At 40.2% G+C, this 17,248-nt stretch overlaps 2 protein-coding genes across 2 annotated transcripts; both read left to right on the top strand.

Annotated features, from left to right (window-relative positions):
• Positions 1–7,705: 7,705 nt before the first annotated feature.
• Positions 7,706–13,902, top strand: LOC122130898 (protein transport protein Sec61 subunit alpha-like 1). The gene is made up of 12 exons (XM_042705741.1): positions 7,706–7,844; positions 8,837–8,904; positions 9,008–9,073; positions 9,193–9,271; positions 9,386–9,517; positions 9,644–9,753; positions 9,983–10,136; positions 10,626–10,786; positions 11,067–11,264; positions 12,149–12,340; positions 12,461–12,537; positions 12,697–13,902. The coding sequence occupies exons 1-12, from the start codon at positions 7,838–7,840 to the stop codon at positions 12,881–12,883; spliced, it is 1,431 nt and encodes a 476-aa protein (XP_042561675.1). The 5' UTR covers positions 7,706–7,837; the 3' UTR covers positions 12,884–13,902.
• A 475-nt stretch (positions 13,903–14,377) lies between these two features.
• LOC122130899 (mitochondrial intermembrane space import and assembly protein 40-like) lies at positions 14,378–16,939 on the top strand. Its single transcript, XM_042705742.1, has 3 exons — positions 14,378–14,528; positions 15,285–15,383; positions 15,708–16,939. The coding sequence occupies exons 1-3, from the start codon at positions 14,507–14,509 to the stop codon at positions 16,061–16,063; spliced, it is 477 nt and encodes a 158-aa protein (XP_042561676.1). The 5' UTR covers positions 14,378–14,506; the 3' UTR covers positions 16,064–16,939.
• The last annotated feature ends 309 nt before the right edge of the window (positions 16,940–17,248 follow it).

Genomic DNA, 17,248 nt, shown 5'->3' with positions numbered 1-17,248 from the left:
AACATGGGCCATGACGAATTAATTAGGTTAGACAGTCTTTGCTCAGGAATAAATAAAACATTTCACAATGTATCACTGTTTAACTTTTCAGAATAAAACTAATTTTCCAAGGAGGAGCTTTACTCACAAATATATGATTATTATATTATATATAGTAATAAACGATAATAATAATACAAATATGACAATTTAACAAGATTCAACTGCCCAGTAATGAACAATACTATGTTTCACAAATTAACCTTTCACAATATTCAGAAGATTGTCGAAATGGCATCACATCTACGACAGGATGTGTCGTCCACAGCCTTTCTATTAATGAAAGCATTAATTTTCTGCGCCTTGTTGTGTGGTAATCTGAGCTCTCTTTTGAAGTTTGGCGGAAGCTGGAATGATCGTCTTGACGATCCTCTCTGCATTAGGATGTGAACATTTTTAATTTATTTTTTCTAGACTCAGTCCTGGGCTGAGGCAGAAAACATACCCATCACTTCCTCCATGTTGTGTATTCTGGCACTTTCTAGTTTCTCAATCATCTCATCTGTGACTCAGAATATCTCTTGTACTGTCTACTTGTACTGTGATTACTTTGTTATCACACGGTCTACAGCTTTAAGAATGTCCTTGTACATCTCTAAAATTATTTCTTATGAGTCCTCAAACCATTGCTATTATCAATAGAATCACTAAAGAACTCTGTGGCAATTTCATCCAAGATGATATACTCTTGTGCTGCAGGTGTTTCAACGATCTGGCGGCCTGTCTTAACTGCTTCAAAAGCCTCAAAGTGGTGGACCTGCTTCTCAGCACTGCTGTCACATTTCTTAATCTAGACCAGTTAATGCAGCACCAACTACTGGAAGAACTGTAATTTGTAACATGGTGATTGGATTTGAGAATTCTTCAATGAGATGGCTTTTCAGATCTGAATTGTGTAGACATCCAGATACATTTTTATCAGTTAATGATGTGTTATGTTGATTAATTAAAAGGGGGATGCAGTTGATTCCCTTGTTGCCTTGTGATAAGACTGTGGCAAGTTGTGATCTTCCAAAAAGATGAGAAATCCAAAGGGGTTCCCTTTACCCATCTTTAAACCTCATTTTGTTCAATCTTAGAATCACCATTTCTACTCGACCGCTGCCATAAAGCCTGCATTTGCCGTCTTTTGGTTGTAAGGACTAAAGAACAAGTTTTGCATTTCAAAGAGATGGTATAGGTGTAGGTGGCAGTTCACTTCTATTAGTATTGTCCTGAATTCTTCACTTAGCCATGACTGGCCGCAGCCAGGTCTGTTACAGAGCAGGTTGTGTGAAGGCATTTCCTTAGTGATGGTTTAACAGATCTCTCATTCTCACTGTGCAAAGACAAAGAGCTCTCAAGGTACTAAACTGAATTGATGACATGTTTTGGATAATCCTGCGCAGTTCCCCCTGGTAGTTCATCGACTGATAAAACTAGACATTTCGTTTTGTGCCTTTCCTGTCGATGAATCAGCATAAGTGGGTCTTGTCTTTTAGCACAACTTTCTAACCGCAGCTGTCCTAATTAATTCATAGTTTAGGCTAGACTATTTGTTTGGAAATGAAATGAAAGATCCACTAATTCAGTGAATTAAATTAAATCAACATTTCTATTATGTGTATCTGCTAGTGCGTGTGTGTGTTTTGTTTATATTCTGCAGGCATAATATCTTATGCTACTGCATACACAGACCGTAGCCATGATCATGTGCCAAGCTCAAATAGCAAGTGAACCATGGACAAAGCATAAAGGTAAACACACAAAACAGATTTAATTTTCAACAAATTAATTGTAGAAATACATTGTATTAAAAAACTGTATTAAAATAACAAGAAATTGTGAACATATAACTGATCGATGGATTCTTATAAACATGCTAACAGTCTGTATTTCATTTCACATTCAAAGCCACCAACTGATGCACCGCTATATGTTGTCCCTTTTGGGTGGTTGCGTCAAATCCAACTGTAACCCTGGGAGATTTGTAGAGGACCTCTGCCACTTGAAGATCACTAATAAGTCCAAATTCCACCAACATATTCTCTACAGTGTAGTGAGAAGGCAGGTTGTCACACCTAACTGTTCTGCTAATGCAGCAATCAGTACTAGTATATTTTCTGTTGTTACATTGTTCACAAGACATCTGTTAACCATAATCCTTACATCACAGGAGTAACGCTCTCCATCCTCCCCCCAGGAACTCAGAATGAACATTCTGTACTTCTAGTTATAACATTCCAATCTGATAATAGTCCTCAACTTCTTTGACTTCTTTTACACACTTTTGTCCTCAAATCTAGTATGTCTGCTGTCAGAGAGTCTATGTTTTCCTGTTGTTTGTTGTTTAACTCTGTCCTCAAATCTGTTATGTCTGCTGTTAGAGTGTCTATCTTTTCCTGTTGTTTCCTATTTAACTTCTGTAACACAGTTATGTGTACTTGTGGATCACAAGCTTCAGAATACACACCATGTTTGTTTTCACATGTTTTTTTTAGTTTTTGTATAGTCTCATCCCTACGTCTCAATGTTTCACGTAGTCTTTTTGATGTTAGTGCACTGTAACACTTTACGATTTTTTCATTTTTCCCTGATAGAGTCTTTGTCATTATCAGTTTTCTCTTGTTCAAAGCTTTGCCAAGTTGATCAGGGAACACAACTTTCATATGTGTTTTCCTCCTAGTCCTAAGTAGTCTTTTTTCTGATAAGCATTTTGCACAGCACAGTGCTTTGACGATTGAATAATAATAAGATCCCCCATGACTGCCAAGTAAACTTTTCAGTTTCCTCTCAGTTGCAGTGACATTCCGACCATTTTTAACAAGTAGAGAGAAGATGTGGCCATTTTTTATTTCCCGGAGGGTGGAGGGGAAATCAGTGTAATAGTTGTTGATGTACGTGGCTGCTAACCTAGGCTGCTGGGGTGGCGGGATGACCAGTCGACGCTTCTTTTTTGGAGGCAGAGCAAAGTAACTTGTAAGCCTCCAATCTGAAATGAGTAAACACATATTTTTCTTTGACATCACTGAGAAGCCTTAAATAAACATGATCTTAATCTTAATCTTAAAGCAGCAATAAGGAGTTCTGCTCCAAAACTAGCAAGCTAACACCACCAACAGCCCAGTTGACAGTGATAGAAGCTTGCCAACACACTAACTAGTGTTTTTTGGCAGTATAGCTGAACTGAACACAGAACTACATAGGGCATATCCTGGATGGCTAGTGGGAAAGACGCAGGTGTTTATCTGTCCTTCACATGACCATATCCTATCAAAATGAATTTGAGGATGGTACCAAAACTAGTTGCCTATAAAAATATACCTCAAAAAGTGTCAAATTGTTGCATAGTGTTACTTTAATATTAGGTGACTCATATTTCCAGGAAATCAACATCAGAACCATTGACAAGATATAACAGGATAAAGTACTATAAACAAAATGTATGTGGTGAACATACAACAGAGAGAACATATCAATCAGATTTGCCATTGTCGTGAAGTGACAAAGTAAATAAGCCATGGCAGTGGAGCAGATTTTGTGCCACCTTGAAATGCAAACATGACTTTGTGATGAGGGGAAAACAATAGACACGCCATAGTTTTCCAGTTCACAGCACGCACAAGAGGCATTGCTTTTCACTGTGTCACGTGAAGAGGGAGAAAATGAACTGGTCACCTCACCTCAGTAACCCATGCACTAAAATCTATTTAACCCTCGTTTTTTTCAAACATTTACTATGATAATTGTCCATGCCATGGTTTACAGGACCACAAGCCACTTGCTCCACCTGTAGCTCACTAGCTCGCCATTCCACAAGCAAGCTATGTTAGTGCTGTCACTCAGCTTACTATGCGCTGGGTGGCCACATCTCCCACCCTGGAGGTGCTAGACAGGATGGCATGCAGTCATGTGTTGAGAGTTTGGTATACTTCTGTTGACACAGTCGACATACAGTCTCCACATGGTGAGAATTATGCAAATGTTGTCATCAGCACAGTCCGAAAATTTGTATCCATACAGAGATGTCTGTATTGACTGTGCATGTGCAAATAGCAACGTGCAATAGTCCGCATGCGCTCAGTACAAAGCCAAAACAGCGCACAAGCTCAGCTTGTCTGTATCCGCTTGTCCGCAACAGCACAAACACAAGTATACTTGAGACACATCAATGCACATGTCAATATCCGTACTGCGCAAAGCCGCATCCGCAGAAGTGTACCTCCAGGGTGAGAAAGTCATATTAGCCGACATCACTCAGCTTCAAGGCTACTGCGTGCCTCCGTCAACCAGTCGGCAACGCATCATAGAACGGGGTGTTAAAATGCCAAGAATGCCATGTAGTTTGATGGTTCTCTCATCCACAAAGAACAATCTACATCAATAATCTAACGACCTGATGAGATACCTAGCTGAACTGGACACTTTCAGGACGGACTGCTTCCCCTTAGTTATGTCTACTTAGCAAGAGATGTGGCCAGCCAGTCCATGGTAAGCTGAAGGATGGTGGTTATCTTAGATAGACTAATAAACACCAGTTTGACCTTTTTGAGAGACAACAAATATTGAGTTAAGCCCCATACAAATAGGAAGAGACTAGCAGACATTAAGAACGAAGAAGTTATTTGAGTTCTTCCTTTCATCTCGATAAGGTGCACTGCAAGCAATGAAGGGAGAGCATTAACTCATTTTAAAAGCAGAGGGTGTGGGTTAGTGAATCTTTGGTGTTGGTGTTAGAGACCCGCTGCTCTGCGCCTTGTTAGATCCTTAGTGCTCAAGTCAGATTTTCATTTTTTTTATGTTGTTATTTCTGGGGGGTTTTTCCTGTTTGAAATTCAGGGTGGAACGAAATCCGCCCATTGCAGTGTGAAGTTCACCGCACATTAATGGCAAACAACAGATACTCCAATGAACTTTATGAAGAACACATTTTCTTTATTCCTGATTAACCCTTAACATATTAGCGACCTGACTAATTTAGGTAACATCAGACTACACCAAAAATTACAGTAGCCTACAGTAAACACTGATAATCTCCATCTTCTCGGTCAAAAGCAATGTTTTTTTGTATAGTATAGTTTACCAACAGTTTGTTCTTACATGGTATGCTTAGAAATATGTACAAACTAAATATACCTTAAGGTATTTCCAGAAGTTGTCATTCGAACACAAAGCGATGTATATATCCTATGTAACCCACTCCGTCTGCTTGACCCTGGGACTCTATTGTATGACGTGTAGGTGATGGGGCGTTGTGCGTAGAGAAACAAGCACAGGACACAGGGGTTCTGGATTGCGGTTGAGATCTTGGTATCACTTTATTTGGTATCACTGCTGCCGTACACTGCGGTTACAGGCTCTATTACCTTATGGGATAGTAAACATAAACTTCATTAAAAACACTTAACATTTAATAATACACTACAAAATACAATACACAAAAGTAAAGTACATAAGTAAAATTACACATTCGTAAAAAATACTGTAAAGATTACTGTTCGTAAAAATTAACCACAGCATCCCTAACATACGATGCAATGCCTGACAATAAATTACCACGTGAAATATGAAACTAACTTTTAAAGCTTTGTCCCACACTGTATAACGTTAACTTACATACTCGACCACAGAGAACTAGCGAACATTACAGACTATAGTCTAATACAAAACACAAGCGCTCACCACGCACAACCCCATCAAATTGTAGTTTAAAATCGTAATAAACACATCAGGTGAACAGATTAACCAGATGGGTGGTTTTAGTTATAATATGTCATGCTAATGTCGATCGCCATTAGCAGCGGAAGGTAAACTTTAAAATAAAAATGTGGCGAACGAATTTCTGGACTACGGTGTCCTAGAAGGAATAAACGAGCATTGCTGGATTCTCTGGGGAGAAACAGCAAAACAGCACTATCTAGCGGTGTATTCAAAGCAATTCAATTCAATTCAATGATACGTGTACTAATAATTCAGGCTGTAGACATTTAACATCCAACTACCACTGCAGCCCAAAAAATTGATGCCAGCTTCAAATAAATGAAAAGCGCGCAGTGGGAGAAATACGAACTATTACCGCAACGCATGGCAATTGGCCATGGTGTTTCTACATTGTGTTTTGTGTTGCAATTCAAACCACCCACTATGGCCGCCGATGAGCGGTTTCATTGTCGTGCCCAGTTTATGCCTATGGTCGTACCTACAGTTGTCGTTGACATTTGACCACCACTGACTTAAAAACGCAAAGGGTCATATTTACGATGGGAGTTTCTTAAATGCGTCTAACTTGGGTAAATTGCTATGTCTATGTCTGAGTACAGAGGTTAGACTGCTGTTCAGACGTTGCAAACATGTCCCAAAAGAAACGGAGTGAAAATGTCACGTTAGGAATTTTGTAATTTCATTATTTATACATTTTATAATTTTGTATAAGGTTCAGAAGACAGAAAAAATATTCTTTGGAAATTCTATATCGTGTTATGAGCGAGGATTGCTCCTATTGGCAGATCAACCCCTGTCGACGGAGACGATGTTGTTGTTTCCATCAAATATTGATGGATCCATGTTTATTGCTAACCCTGAGACCTCTGCAAGGGAAACGTATTAAACTCAAAACTAACATTTCACTTCAACGTGGGTTTAAATGGGGAAACCCCGTTTAAAACAACGATTATAGTACTATTATAGTATGAATAATATTACATCCGGGTGAAGGGGGTGTGTGCTACACACAGGAAATGAAGTCACATTTCCAGTAGAATTATATTGCTTATCAGCCGCTCACGCTTTATTTTCTGGAAAATCTGGGGAGAATTGACGAGGGAGTAGAAAGTACAAAGTCTGTGCAGACGGACTCAAGTAGAACCTGCTGTGTCAAAAGTTTCAATCTTGAAATTGAATATCTACTCAATGTAGAGTTTAGCAGATTTTAAAAATGATATGTAGCCTACTTTAAAAAAAAATGTAGGTAGACATGTTAGATATATAAAGGTAGCAGAGACTGGTGCTTCTAAAGAGAGGATAGGTGTGGACCAATTACTAGACAGAAGTTCTGCTGTTAGTGGGGTTCGGCTGTGATTATAGTCACATTTAAAAAAGCTTGACATTAAATGTTTTCATGGGTTATAGTACATCAAGCCATATGATCTGAGAAAAACACATGTAAGTCGTCGATTTTAAATACTGCGGAAAGTAGGCTAAGTAGCTTATGGGGTAACAGCTAAATGTGTTTCAGAAAAATAATCAACGAAATGTCATTGTCAAGATGCCCAGGGTTGTAGAAGTGTAGGCCCATTTCCCTTCATCTTTTGAAATGAGTCGTCAAGCCCATATGAACTCATTCTACTTTTCATTTTACGTGTCAGTAGACTAGCACTTCAGAAATTCACCCATCTGGTTAACATAATAGGGTTAAGGACTTCATATGCATTCAGGTTTAATGATTTCATATACTACTGTTAACTGACGCTGCATAGGGTGAGATATTCTTTTTTCCTGGTATTTTTTTTCATACATGCACCACAATCAGAGAAACATTTCGGAACTAAGTAACGAATTGGTAACACAATAAATATCCAAAAGAATACGTGATTGCCAACAAACAACATACAAAACGCCCTTCCATTGTTTTTCTAATCATCTGTATCCAAGGTACAAGAAAAAAACACCCACCAGCACTGACGTGTATTAGCGAGGTCTTCTGTGATGACGTGTCTCTAGTGCTCTCTTTTCGGTGAGAAGTGGCAGGCCGGTGGCAGTCAAACTGTACTGATCCACCTCGCAAGGACTGTAAAACAACGGGATCTGGGCTGCGAACACCATGGCTAGTAAGTTAACATCGGACTTGTGTCTTTTTCAGTAATATATTTTGAATCTGTGTGATTATATAAAATATTTTAAAGCGAATTAAAGCAGTTTATAAATCGTTTCATATTTCGGTCCGTTAGCGTTGTAGACTAGCTTGTTAGATAGCTAGCATCAACGTATACTCTTCCTTTCAACGAAGGTTTAGCCAGCTAACGTTAGTTTTAGGGAGAGAAAATTCTGCATTATCTCACTGTACTTATATTTGAAGTCGGTAATAAGTCACACATGAAACGAGTTGAATGAAGATTGTGCGTTTAGCCACCCATTTCCAGCAACTTGTCTGAAATGGATAATTCAAAGGCAATCAAAATCAAACGTCAGCTTTAGGGTTTCACTGCTAGCCCGCTTTTTAGCTAAGTGGCTCTGTAATCCAAGCGACGTTAGCCTGAAAAGCGGCAGCTTTCTAACAACCTGGACAACTAGTAACCTATGGTTGGGTTGTCGTAGTGGAACTACTACTGGAAATTAGACAGTTGCTAGAATTAGTAGACCTATTTACTTGTGCAGGGTATAATTGATGTTCAGTCGAATAACCAACTAGCTGAGGCTTTTGTTCATTTAAAGGTTTGCCAGCTAGCTAGTCAGCTAATTACGATGGCTAGTTAGCCATCAACTGCCCTCCCTCAGTTGTCTACCCATCAAATAGTTTCTCGCCTGTTTGGCAGGTTACATTGTAGATACAAATGTACACATACACGCTGATATATTTTTGTCATAGTATTTTACGTAACTAGTTAGCGTTTGTACGAGACCTCAATGATGACGTTGCAATACAAAACCCGTGGGCAAGTTCGTACAGAAGTCCCAAGTACTACTCACCCTAAAGCCACGTCTACTTACGTTAAATCTCAGTCAGTGCTAATGTTAGCCAATCGATGTAGCTTCCTTTGAGTAGCTAAATAATATGATGGAGATACTATTAAGTAACGTTCAATTTTTCTTTTTCTTACAGTTAAATTTCTGGAGGTGATAAAACCGTTTTGTGCGGTTTTACCCGAGATCCAAAAACCAGAACGAAAGGTAACGTCAGTTGTTTTAACTAATGTAACCCTATGTAGTATGTATTTCTTATTGTTATTGTACACTCACTTAATTCATTGTTATTGTTTTCAATCTCCTGCAGATTCAGTTCAGAGAGAAAGTACTATGGACTGCAATTACACTTTTCATTTTCCTGGTGTGCTGTCAGGTAAGCTGTTTATCGTTTATTTATCATTTTGTGATGTTTGTGCCCATGTTTGTCTCTTGTGGCAAAGATAAGTTTTCGCATAGAATTTGTCTGACTTACTGATGTGTTTTTTTTTTCAGATTCCTCTCTTTGGCATCATGTCATCTGACTCTGCTGACCCTTTTTACTGGATGAGAGTAATTCTGGCCTCCAACAGAGGTGTGTATAATTTGTTTGACGCTTGTATGCAAATTTGATTATGTTTTTCGAGTCAACACAAGTTGCTGAAAGGCTTACTAAATGGAGTTGTTTTTAATCTTGTTCCATGGTAAGGCACACTGATGGAGCTGGGTATCTCGCCCATTGTCACTTCCGGGCTCATCATGCAGCTTCTGGCTGGGGCAAAGATCATTGAGGTCGGAGACACCCCCAAGGACAGAGCACTCTTCAATGGCGCTCAGAAGCGTGAGTCATTACTAACACATCATGGCCTGAATTACAACTGCAACACTTAATGCTATTCAGGCTATAAGATAATTGCTTGCAGTGTTGGTCAGTACACCTAACTATTGCTGTGTTGCTGTTCCACAGTGTTCGGTATGATCATCACCATTGGCCAGGCTATCGTGTATGTGATGACGGGGATGTATGGAGACCCCTCTGAGATGGGCGCTGGCATCTGCTTGCTGATCATCATCCAGGTAGGTCTTGTCCCGTTGCTCCTGCCCTGCTGTTAGCCTCAAGCCAATCACTGCCCCCTCCCCCCTAAGCTTAACAGGGAGCTCTAATCAAGGGGCGGTTAATAAATAAAGGGATGGAATTTCATCTCTGCTGATTGGTCTTTATCAGGTGAAGAGTAGAGATTTAATCTTGCAGTGGCTTTGTTCTAATTACTATGCTAATTCAAAATGTATCTCCCTTTTCTTGTAGCTGTTTGTGGCAGGACTCATCGTTCTTCTGCTCGACGAGCTGCTGCAGAAGGGGTATGGACTCGGCTCTGGTATTTCTCTCTTCATCGCCACCAACATCTGCGAGACCATCGTTTGGAAAGCCTTCAGCCCTACCACCGTCAACACTGGCAGAGGTAAAACATTACGTTTGGTTTGGTGTAAGAATCTTAAACAAAAAGTAGTGTTTTTTTGTTTTTTTTTGCACAGTGTGGAGCGTAGACCCTTTTACATTTCAATACATTCATTGTATGTGACAAATAAAACACTTGAATCTTTATCCTTTCGGTGAGATGATGATGAATAGTTCAATAAGAGCTGATGTTATACAACAGCATATGGTGTAAGTCTAAAGAAATGAACTAGACTTAATTTAGGAAGGACTTGCAGTTTGCAACACCTTACACTGCGCCTGTTTTTGTTTTTTGGTCAGTCTTTGTCATTTAACCTTTTCTTTAGTCTTTCACAGTAAAGATAAGAATAGTTAATAAGTTATGGCTGATAGAGCAAATGTTCACAACCTGCTCTGACTGAGTCTTTATCAGAATAGCTGACATGGTTTTTTTTTTCTTTGCATGGAAAAATGCTTCTGCCCACACAACTAACCTGCCTGGCATTTCTCTTAGGAACTGAGTTTGAGGGAGCCATCATTGCCCTGTTCCATCTCTTGGCTACCCGTAATGACAAAGTGCGTGCACTCAGAGAAGCCTTCTACCGCCAGAACCTGCCCAACCTCATGAACCTCATCGCCACTGTGTTCGTATTTGCTGTGGTGATATACTTCCAGGTCAGTGAATAACAGCTCATTGAATTGTGCTTTCCCGCTGTCTGACTTAAGCAAGAGTTGATAACCAGGAGGATCATTTGTCTGTGGTGGTGTAGACCAAGATAATGGAGCTTTATAACAAACAGATATTTTAGCTCACAGCTTCATGCCTGTCACTTAAAGCATTCAATTACCACACCTAACATGCAGGCCCTGTATGATGTAAAGTGCTGTTCCTAACCTGTCCTCACAGTGAATTCAGTTTGCAAGTCTAAATCCATTTTTATTTACTCTTCATCAGGGCTTCAGGGTCGACTTGCCCATCAAGTCTGCCCGCTACCGTGGCCAGTACAACACTTACCCCATCAAGCTCTTCTACACCTCCAACATTCCCATCATCCTGCAGTCTGCCCTTGTGTCCAACCTCTATGTCATCTCTCAGATGCTGTCTACTCGTTTCAGTGGAAACTTCCTGGTTAACTTGCTTGGAACCTGGTCTGTAAGTAACAAGTTGGAACATATATCTGTCATATTGATATGTCACTAGATCAGGAAGAGGAACAGGAATGCAGATGCACCTTTTGTAGAAATCTAATCACATACCATCATGGCTTAGTGCAGTGGTCCCCAAACTTTTCATAACAGGCCCCCCTTTGACAATAAGAAACTATTTGAAAGATTCATCAATCTGTTAAACTTGAATATTGTACCAGTTAAACATTTTTGTATTTTATTTCATTAGAGCTTTTGTTGGTCGGATCAAATGCGGTTTTAGGGGTGGCCATGTATCGTTCCAGTCTTTAGCTCAGTCCATTTTAGCCACATGTCCGTTGTGTTAACAATTACACTAGCTATACTTTTTAACATATAGGTTAAACGGTAAGCCCTGACCATGTAGTATAAGTACAAAGTAGGCTATGAACTCCTCAAATACATTCATTACAAGCTGCTATGCCGTAAGAGCACTGCCATTCTTAATTTGACCAGTAGTTTAGTCACTGTATTGTTTTTTTTCGCTCTTAACCCGTGCCCCTTCACACACACCCGCACACACATTTTGGGAACCATTGGCCTAGTGTGAAAATAGTAGGATCCATCCAAACAGCTAAATTGCCTTTCCTCAAACTAGACCAATTAGGGTGCCTGGAGGAAAGGACTCAGTTTGACAAGTCAGTTTGGCAGCAATTGGAGAGATTTCCTGTTGGAATGAATTAGTTATCTAACTTGGTTGTGAATTCAGTTCAAGTCTACAGACCCAAGTAGGAGCACAGGCAGCGAGGCTCAGTCACAACTCAGTCATGTGCCTAAATGAAGTTGGCCTTAAGCTACATCATGCACTTGGCATCAAGTCCTTATTTTCCTTCCTTCCTTTTCTCCCCAAAGGACACTTCTACTGGAGGACCTGCACGAGCCTATCCTGTTGGTGGTTTGTGCTACTACCTCTCTCCCCCGGAGTCATTTGGCTCTGTTCTGGATGACCCTGTCCATGCAATGATCTACATTGTCTTCATGCTTGGTTCATGCGCGTTCTTCTCCAAGACCTGGATTGAGGTGTCTGGATCATCTGCTAAAGATGTAAGTTCCACCCAGTGGTTTATGTACGATCATTAGTGTCTTGTCATTTCATGTTTAGTTACTGTAACCATGAAAAGCGGTGTCATAAAGCCTGCGGTTTTTTTGTTTGGTTTCAAACAGGTGGCTAAACAGTTGAAGGAACAGCAGATGGTGATGAGGGGACACAGAGAGACATCCATGGTGCATGAGCTCAACAGGTATGTAGCTGCATGTGTAGTTCTGCAACTGTTTTCATCAAAGTACTGAGAAGGAACCACGCTGCATATCCAAACAGGCTGTGTTTTAATGTAGTAGCCCCTTTTCATGTAAGTGCAGTTTCTTGATGGCTGCTAAATGTGCACAATCCTCTCTTCCAGGTACATCCCCACAGCGGCTGCCTTTGGTGGCCTCTGTATCGGTGGGCTGTCAGTCATGGCTGACTTCCTTGGAGCAATCGGTTCTGGAACTGGAATTTTACTGGCGGTCACAATCATATACCAGTACTTTGAGATCTTCGTTAAAGAGCAGAGTGAAGTTGGCAGCATGGGGGCTTTACTCTTCTAAAAAAAAATCCTTCTGCCATTACACCAGACAGACACAACCTCCATTCTCTCAAGTTATTTTTTTTGTAATGTTATGTTATTATTTTTCATGCACAATCAATGTTTTGCTTCCTGGATGCATCCATTTTGGCATCTGTATTTTTTTGTTCCCAGTAGCCCTAAGGGCTGAAGTGCGGACTGAACCTCTCTGGGAAAGAGTGACTACATGTCATCCCAGAATTCAGAATGGGCAGTGGACCCGTTTAACTGCTTGTCAGAACACCGATCCTCCACCTCTCACTCTGTCTGGCCAGTGTTCCACCTGCTGGGCTTTTAAATCTAGCAAGTAATGGTTTCAAGCTCATATGGTGGAATGTCTGACTCAAAGTCCTGTGGGGTGAATTGTGTAACTCACTTGGAAGCAGGGCTACATGCATTATGTAAACCAACATGTCATATCAGTGTATATGCTTGTATGATCAGTTATCAATGTCCAAACTAAGGAAACCTTTAGTTATTCCACTGTAAATAAAGAAATCTTTTTGAGAGGATGCTGGAGGTTTTTTGTTCTCTCACACCTGTCTGTGTGACACTGGCTTGTACACCTGACTGCTCTGTATTTGCTGGGAAGAGACTGCCATGTTCATACGATCTTATTTCACCCTTAGTTTTGTATGGGGCAGGGGTCTCTGAGCCATTACTTAGGGTCAGATGTAAAGAAAGAGCATATTGTGTGCTAGGTGTGTACTGTCCCATTGCTGGATTAGAGATACTGGCTCAGCTGTAAGTTTCAGTTCAGGTTTTTATTTTTTTTTATTTGGTGTTCCATGCTAGTCTTAGCAAGGGCACAGGGACTGCCCTTTCATATGGTCCAGGTAAAGGGAAGTGTTTGTCTGTCATGGTCTCTCCCAGACTGAACTGCTACAGAAACTGCCTGATTTGGGGTGGATATGGGTGGGCTTGTTTGGGAAGAAAAGAGGATATACCTGATTTTTACGTTCTGTTTTGAACATTGTATTAAAGAAGAAAGTTTTTTGCCAACTCTTTGAAAGTTTCCCTTTTTTGTAGGCTACATAGGAGTCCGAAAAATACCCTATGCTATTCTGAACAAATGCACCAATTTCAACAAACTGTCAATAAATCCTTACTAAAACTCTGGTTGTCATGAAAGATCTGTAAAACTCTGTACATGTATATCCGTTTCAATACCGAATATGCCATTGCATAACTTAACATGTCGGCTACTTCGAATGTCTCCATAACCAGGAATAAGAAACATAATTTCTACGTCAACGTGTCGTGATGCGAAAGTAGGCTTGTTTGATTTATTCAAGTAACTTTAGCCTTATATCACGAAATCCCTTTAACGGACTGTTAATTAACTAAAAGAGACAACGAAGTTCTCTGCTAAATGTTCTAGGTTGCCAATGGATGACATTACCAATACATTTAAGCAGGCATTGCACCGGACACAACTACATTTCTGGGTCCTGATGTCAACGTCATACGAATGCGCTGGGAGCAGAGTTCATATGGTTGATGGCTGATAGGTAAGGCGTGTTTTAATACTTAAGCCGGTTTTCCTAAAATCCAAGACAAGACGGAGTCGTTGTCGGGAATAAGCTCCCCGTCACCACCAACAGAAATGTCGTTTTGCAGGCAGGAGGGTGAGTCCATAATACACCGCCGAGTTGCTTTTCATTCATTTATGACGGCCAATGTCATTGAGGTAGCTAGCTAGCAAATGTTAACATTAGCATTCTAGCTGGTAGCCAGATAATTTGACTAATCTGTGGTTTGACGCCGCTGCAAGTATTGTTATTACTTAAGTAGTCTTATCTTTAGAATACTAACATAAGTTTTGAACCTCCTTTGAAATAGTTCCTGTGCTCACGTGTTGTGGGCTGTAAGACCTAATATGGCAGGATATTTTGCAGCTGATGGTAGCTGTGCTTCTTAGCTAGCAAGTTTTGTAACGTTAACATGAGTCACCCCTCACTGACAGTTCCGTATGGGCGCTACGAAAATATGTTTTTGACTGGTCCTCAGTAATGCACATGAGGTTAAAATCCCATATCATTTCATGATTTATTTCTGACGCATCGTCGGTATTTTCATTGCTGGTCCTGATTGATCTAATTTCAGTACTTACAGTTGAGGAACTGCACTTGGTGTTGCTATTTCTTGCTAGCAAGAGGGCTATTTAAATCACCTGAATATTAAGCGTCAAGTTTAGCAAACTTGTCTTTATGGATGGCTTTAATACGTAAAAAGTTAGTACTGTTTTGGCTGTCTTCCCAATTCAGCATGTTTCAACAGGCTTGGTTTAAATATTAACTTCTGTTTTCTTTGCTTGTAAAATTTGTAAAAACCGTGTTATTCTCTAAGAATTTCTTAGTCTAACAATATAGCTGTTGTCTCAGGTAAAGACAAAATCATCTTCGTGACCAAGGAGGACCATGACGCTCCCAGCAATGCGGAGTTAGTAGCAGATGACCCCAATGACCCTTACGAAGATCATGGTGAGTGTACGATCACGATGAATAAAATGAAAGCGAAACGAGTGTTATAACTGCTAATATAAAATTGTCTCTAATACGTTAGACAAGTTTTAGTGTCCTCTTCTACACATATTTTTCTTCAAAAAGGCTATGTAAAAGTACATTTTAATTTCTGGACATTCAGATTAACTGTAAGAATATTGCTAATGGATCAAACAACCACAAAGGAAATACTCATGCCTATGTGTAGTTAATTAAAGAACGTGGTGTGTGGTTATATAAAGTACTGTAAGTTGCTGTTTTCCACCACAGAGATTTATGATCAATGTTGTATCCTTTTGTCAGGCTTGATACTACCAAATGGTGATATCAACTGGAACTGCCCCTGCCTAGGCGGCATGGCCAGTGGACCGTGTGGCACGCAGTTCAAAGAAGCCTTCTCGTGTTTCCACTACAGCAAAGAGGATGTGAAGGGCTCAGAGTGTGTGGACAACTTCCGCAACATGCAAGACTGCATGCAGAAGTACCCAGAGCTTTACCCTCAAGATGATGACAATGAACCTCCCAAAGATACAGCAGCGACAGATGAAGCTGCCTCAAATGACCCCACTACTGATAAAGACTCTGCCTCTGATGCCCCAGCTGAATCTACACCAACCTCGGAGGAAACGACACCCACAGCAAGCCTGCCCACAAGCTAATGCGATACGCTCTAAAACTGTGCTGAGCCTGTCCAGTGCGAATCAGTGTGTATAAGACAAAGACTGTGCTGGGGGAGAAATCACAACAGAGCACTTGTTGGGGACAATCCAGACAGGAGCGCTGGAACTTGGTGGTCGTCGTGCTGGACACAAAAAGACTCTTAGCTGTGGGTTGAAATTTCTGTTTTCCCTCCCTTGAGATAATCATTTGGGGTCCAGAAATGAAATGCATGTCAGAAATAAACAAGGTTGATGTGCACTTAAGGCTTCTAGAAATACTGTAAACCACATAAACATGTTGTGGGTAATATTGGGGGGTAGTTTATCCCATGAGTAAATGATTCTTATGCAAAAGGATGCCAGTGCTCTTGTTAGTGCTATTACAGATTGACTGGTGCTCAGTAGTTACACAGGTGACTGTGTATCCAGCTTTTACTGTTACTCTTGATTGTGCAAGTCATCATGTATGTGTCAGTGTTGTGAAGATTTTTTTTATTCTGTTGTGAGGGGCAACCAATACCAGGTTAACCAATATTGAGATCTCTCATACACTACACAAATGTCCATGCTAACAAGATATATCGAGTAGTTGTTCACTTTCCCTCCATCAGAAAATTACGTACATACTGAGCATGTGGATCCTGTAAGCCCAACACCTTGAAGATTTCCCGATTCTCCAGCCAGGAACATCAGAGGTCATGTCAAACCAGCTCATGAACAGAATCATCATGAGTGGTGCGGCGATGAAGAACCGACAGGGACTTTACCACAATTTTGTTACAGTGCTCAAGATTCTTGCTTCACTGCTTTCATGCAAAGCCTTAATGAAGTGTCCTCCCCCCTTTAAGTCATTTGAAATTAAACAATCAAAGACTACGGTTTCATTTATTGTCTTATTCAACATTATGGTGTAATATTCAGAAGTCCTCATGGCCCTGGCCATTTCTCTGGCCTTGATGTTGAATAGTACTTCAAAGAGTACAATTATTCAGGTGTATGTGGAAAGAAAAATGGTGAAATTGCTTTTCAACAGATCAAGGTACACTTCTTTTGGTTTAGTTTAGTCTAGAGAGGAAGTCTAGTGCATGATTCTAAAAAAGCAGAGATACAGCATTAACACTTATATAATTAGTTTGATCTTTAAAATGATGTCCAATGTTAAATGAAGGTAAACTATCTCTATAT

Source organism: Clupea harengus, unplaced genomic scaffold (assembly GCF_900700415.2).
Source record: "Clupea harengus unplaced genomic scaffold, Ch_v2.0.2, whole genome shotgun sequence".
Taxonomy (NCBI): domain Eukaryota; kingdom Metazoa; phylum Chordata; class Actinopteri; order Clupeiformes; family Clupeidae; genus Clupea; species Clupea harengus.
The sequence above is the reverse complement of the archived record's forward strand: the minus strand, read 5'-3'. Positions and strand labels throughout refer to the sequence as shown.

Coding starts and splice junctions, on each gene's coding strand:
- LOC122130898 (XM_042705741.1), top strand. Junction 9,074..9,192: donor TTTTCCTGGTGTGCTGTCAG/GTAAGCTGTTTA, acceptor TTTTTTTTTCAG/ATTCCTCTCTTTGGCATCAT. Junction 9,518..9,643: donor CTTCAATGGCGCTCAGAAGC/GTGAGTCATTAC, acceptor GCTGTTCCACAG/TGTTCGGTATGATCATCACC.
- LOC122130899 (XM_042705742.1), top strand. CDS start 14,507: ATGTCGTTTTGCAGGCAGGAGG. Junction 14,529..15,284: donor GTCGTTTTGCAGGCAGGAGG/GTGAGTCCATAA, acceptor CTGTTGTCTCAG/GTAAAGACAAAATCATCTTC. Junction 15,384..15,707: donor TGACCCTTACGAAGATCATG/GTGAGTGTACGA, acceptor TCCTTTTGTCAG/GCTTGATACTACCAAATGGT.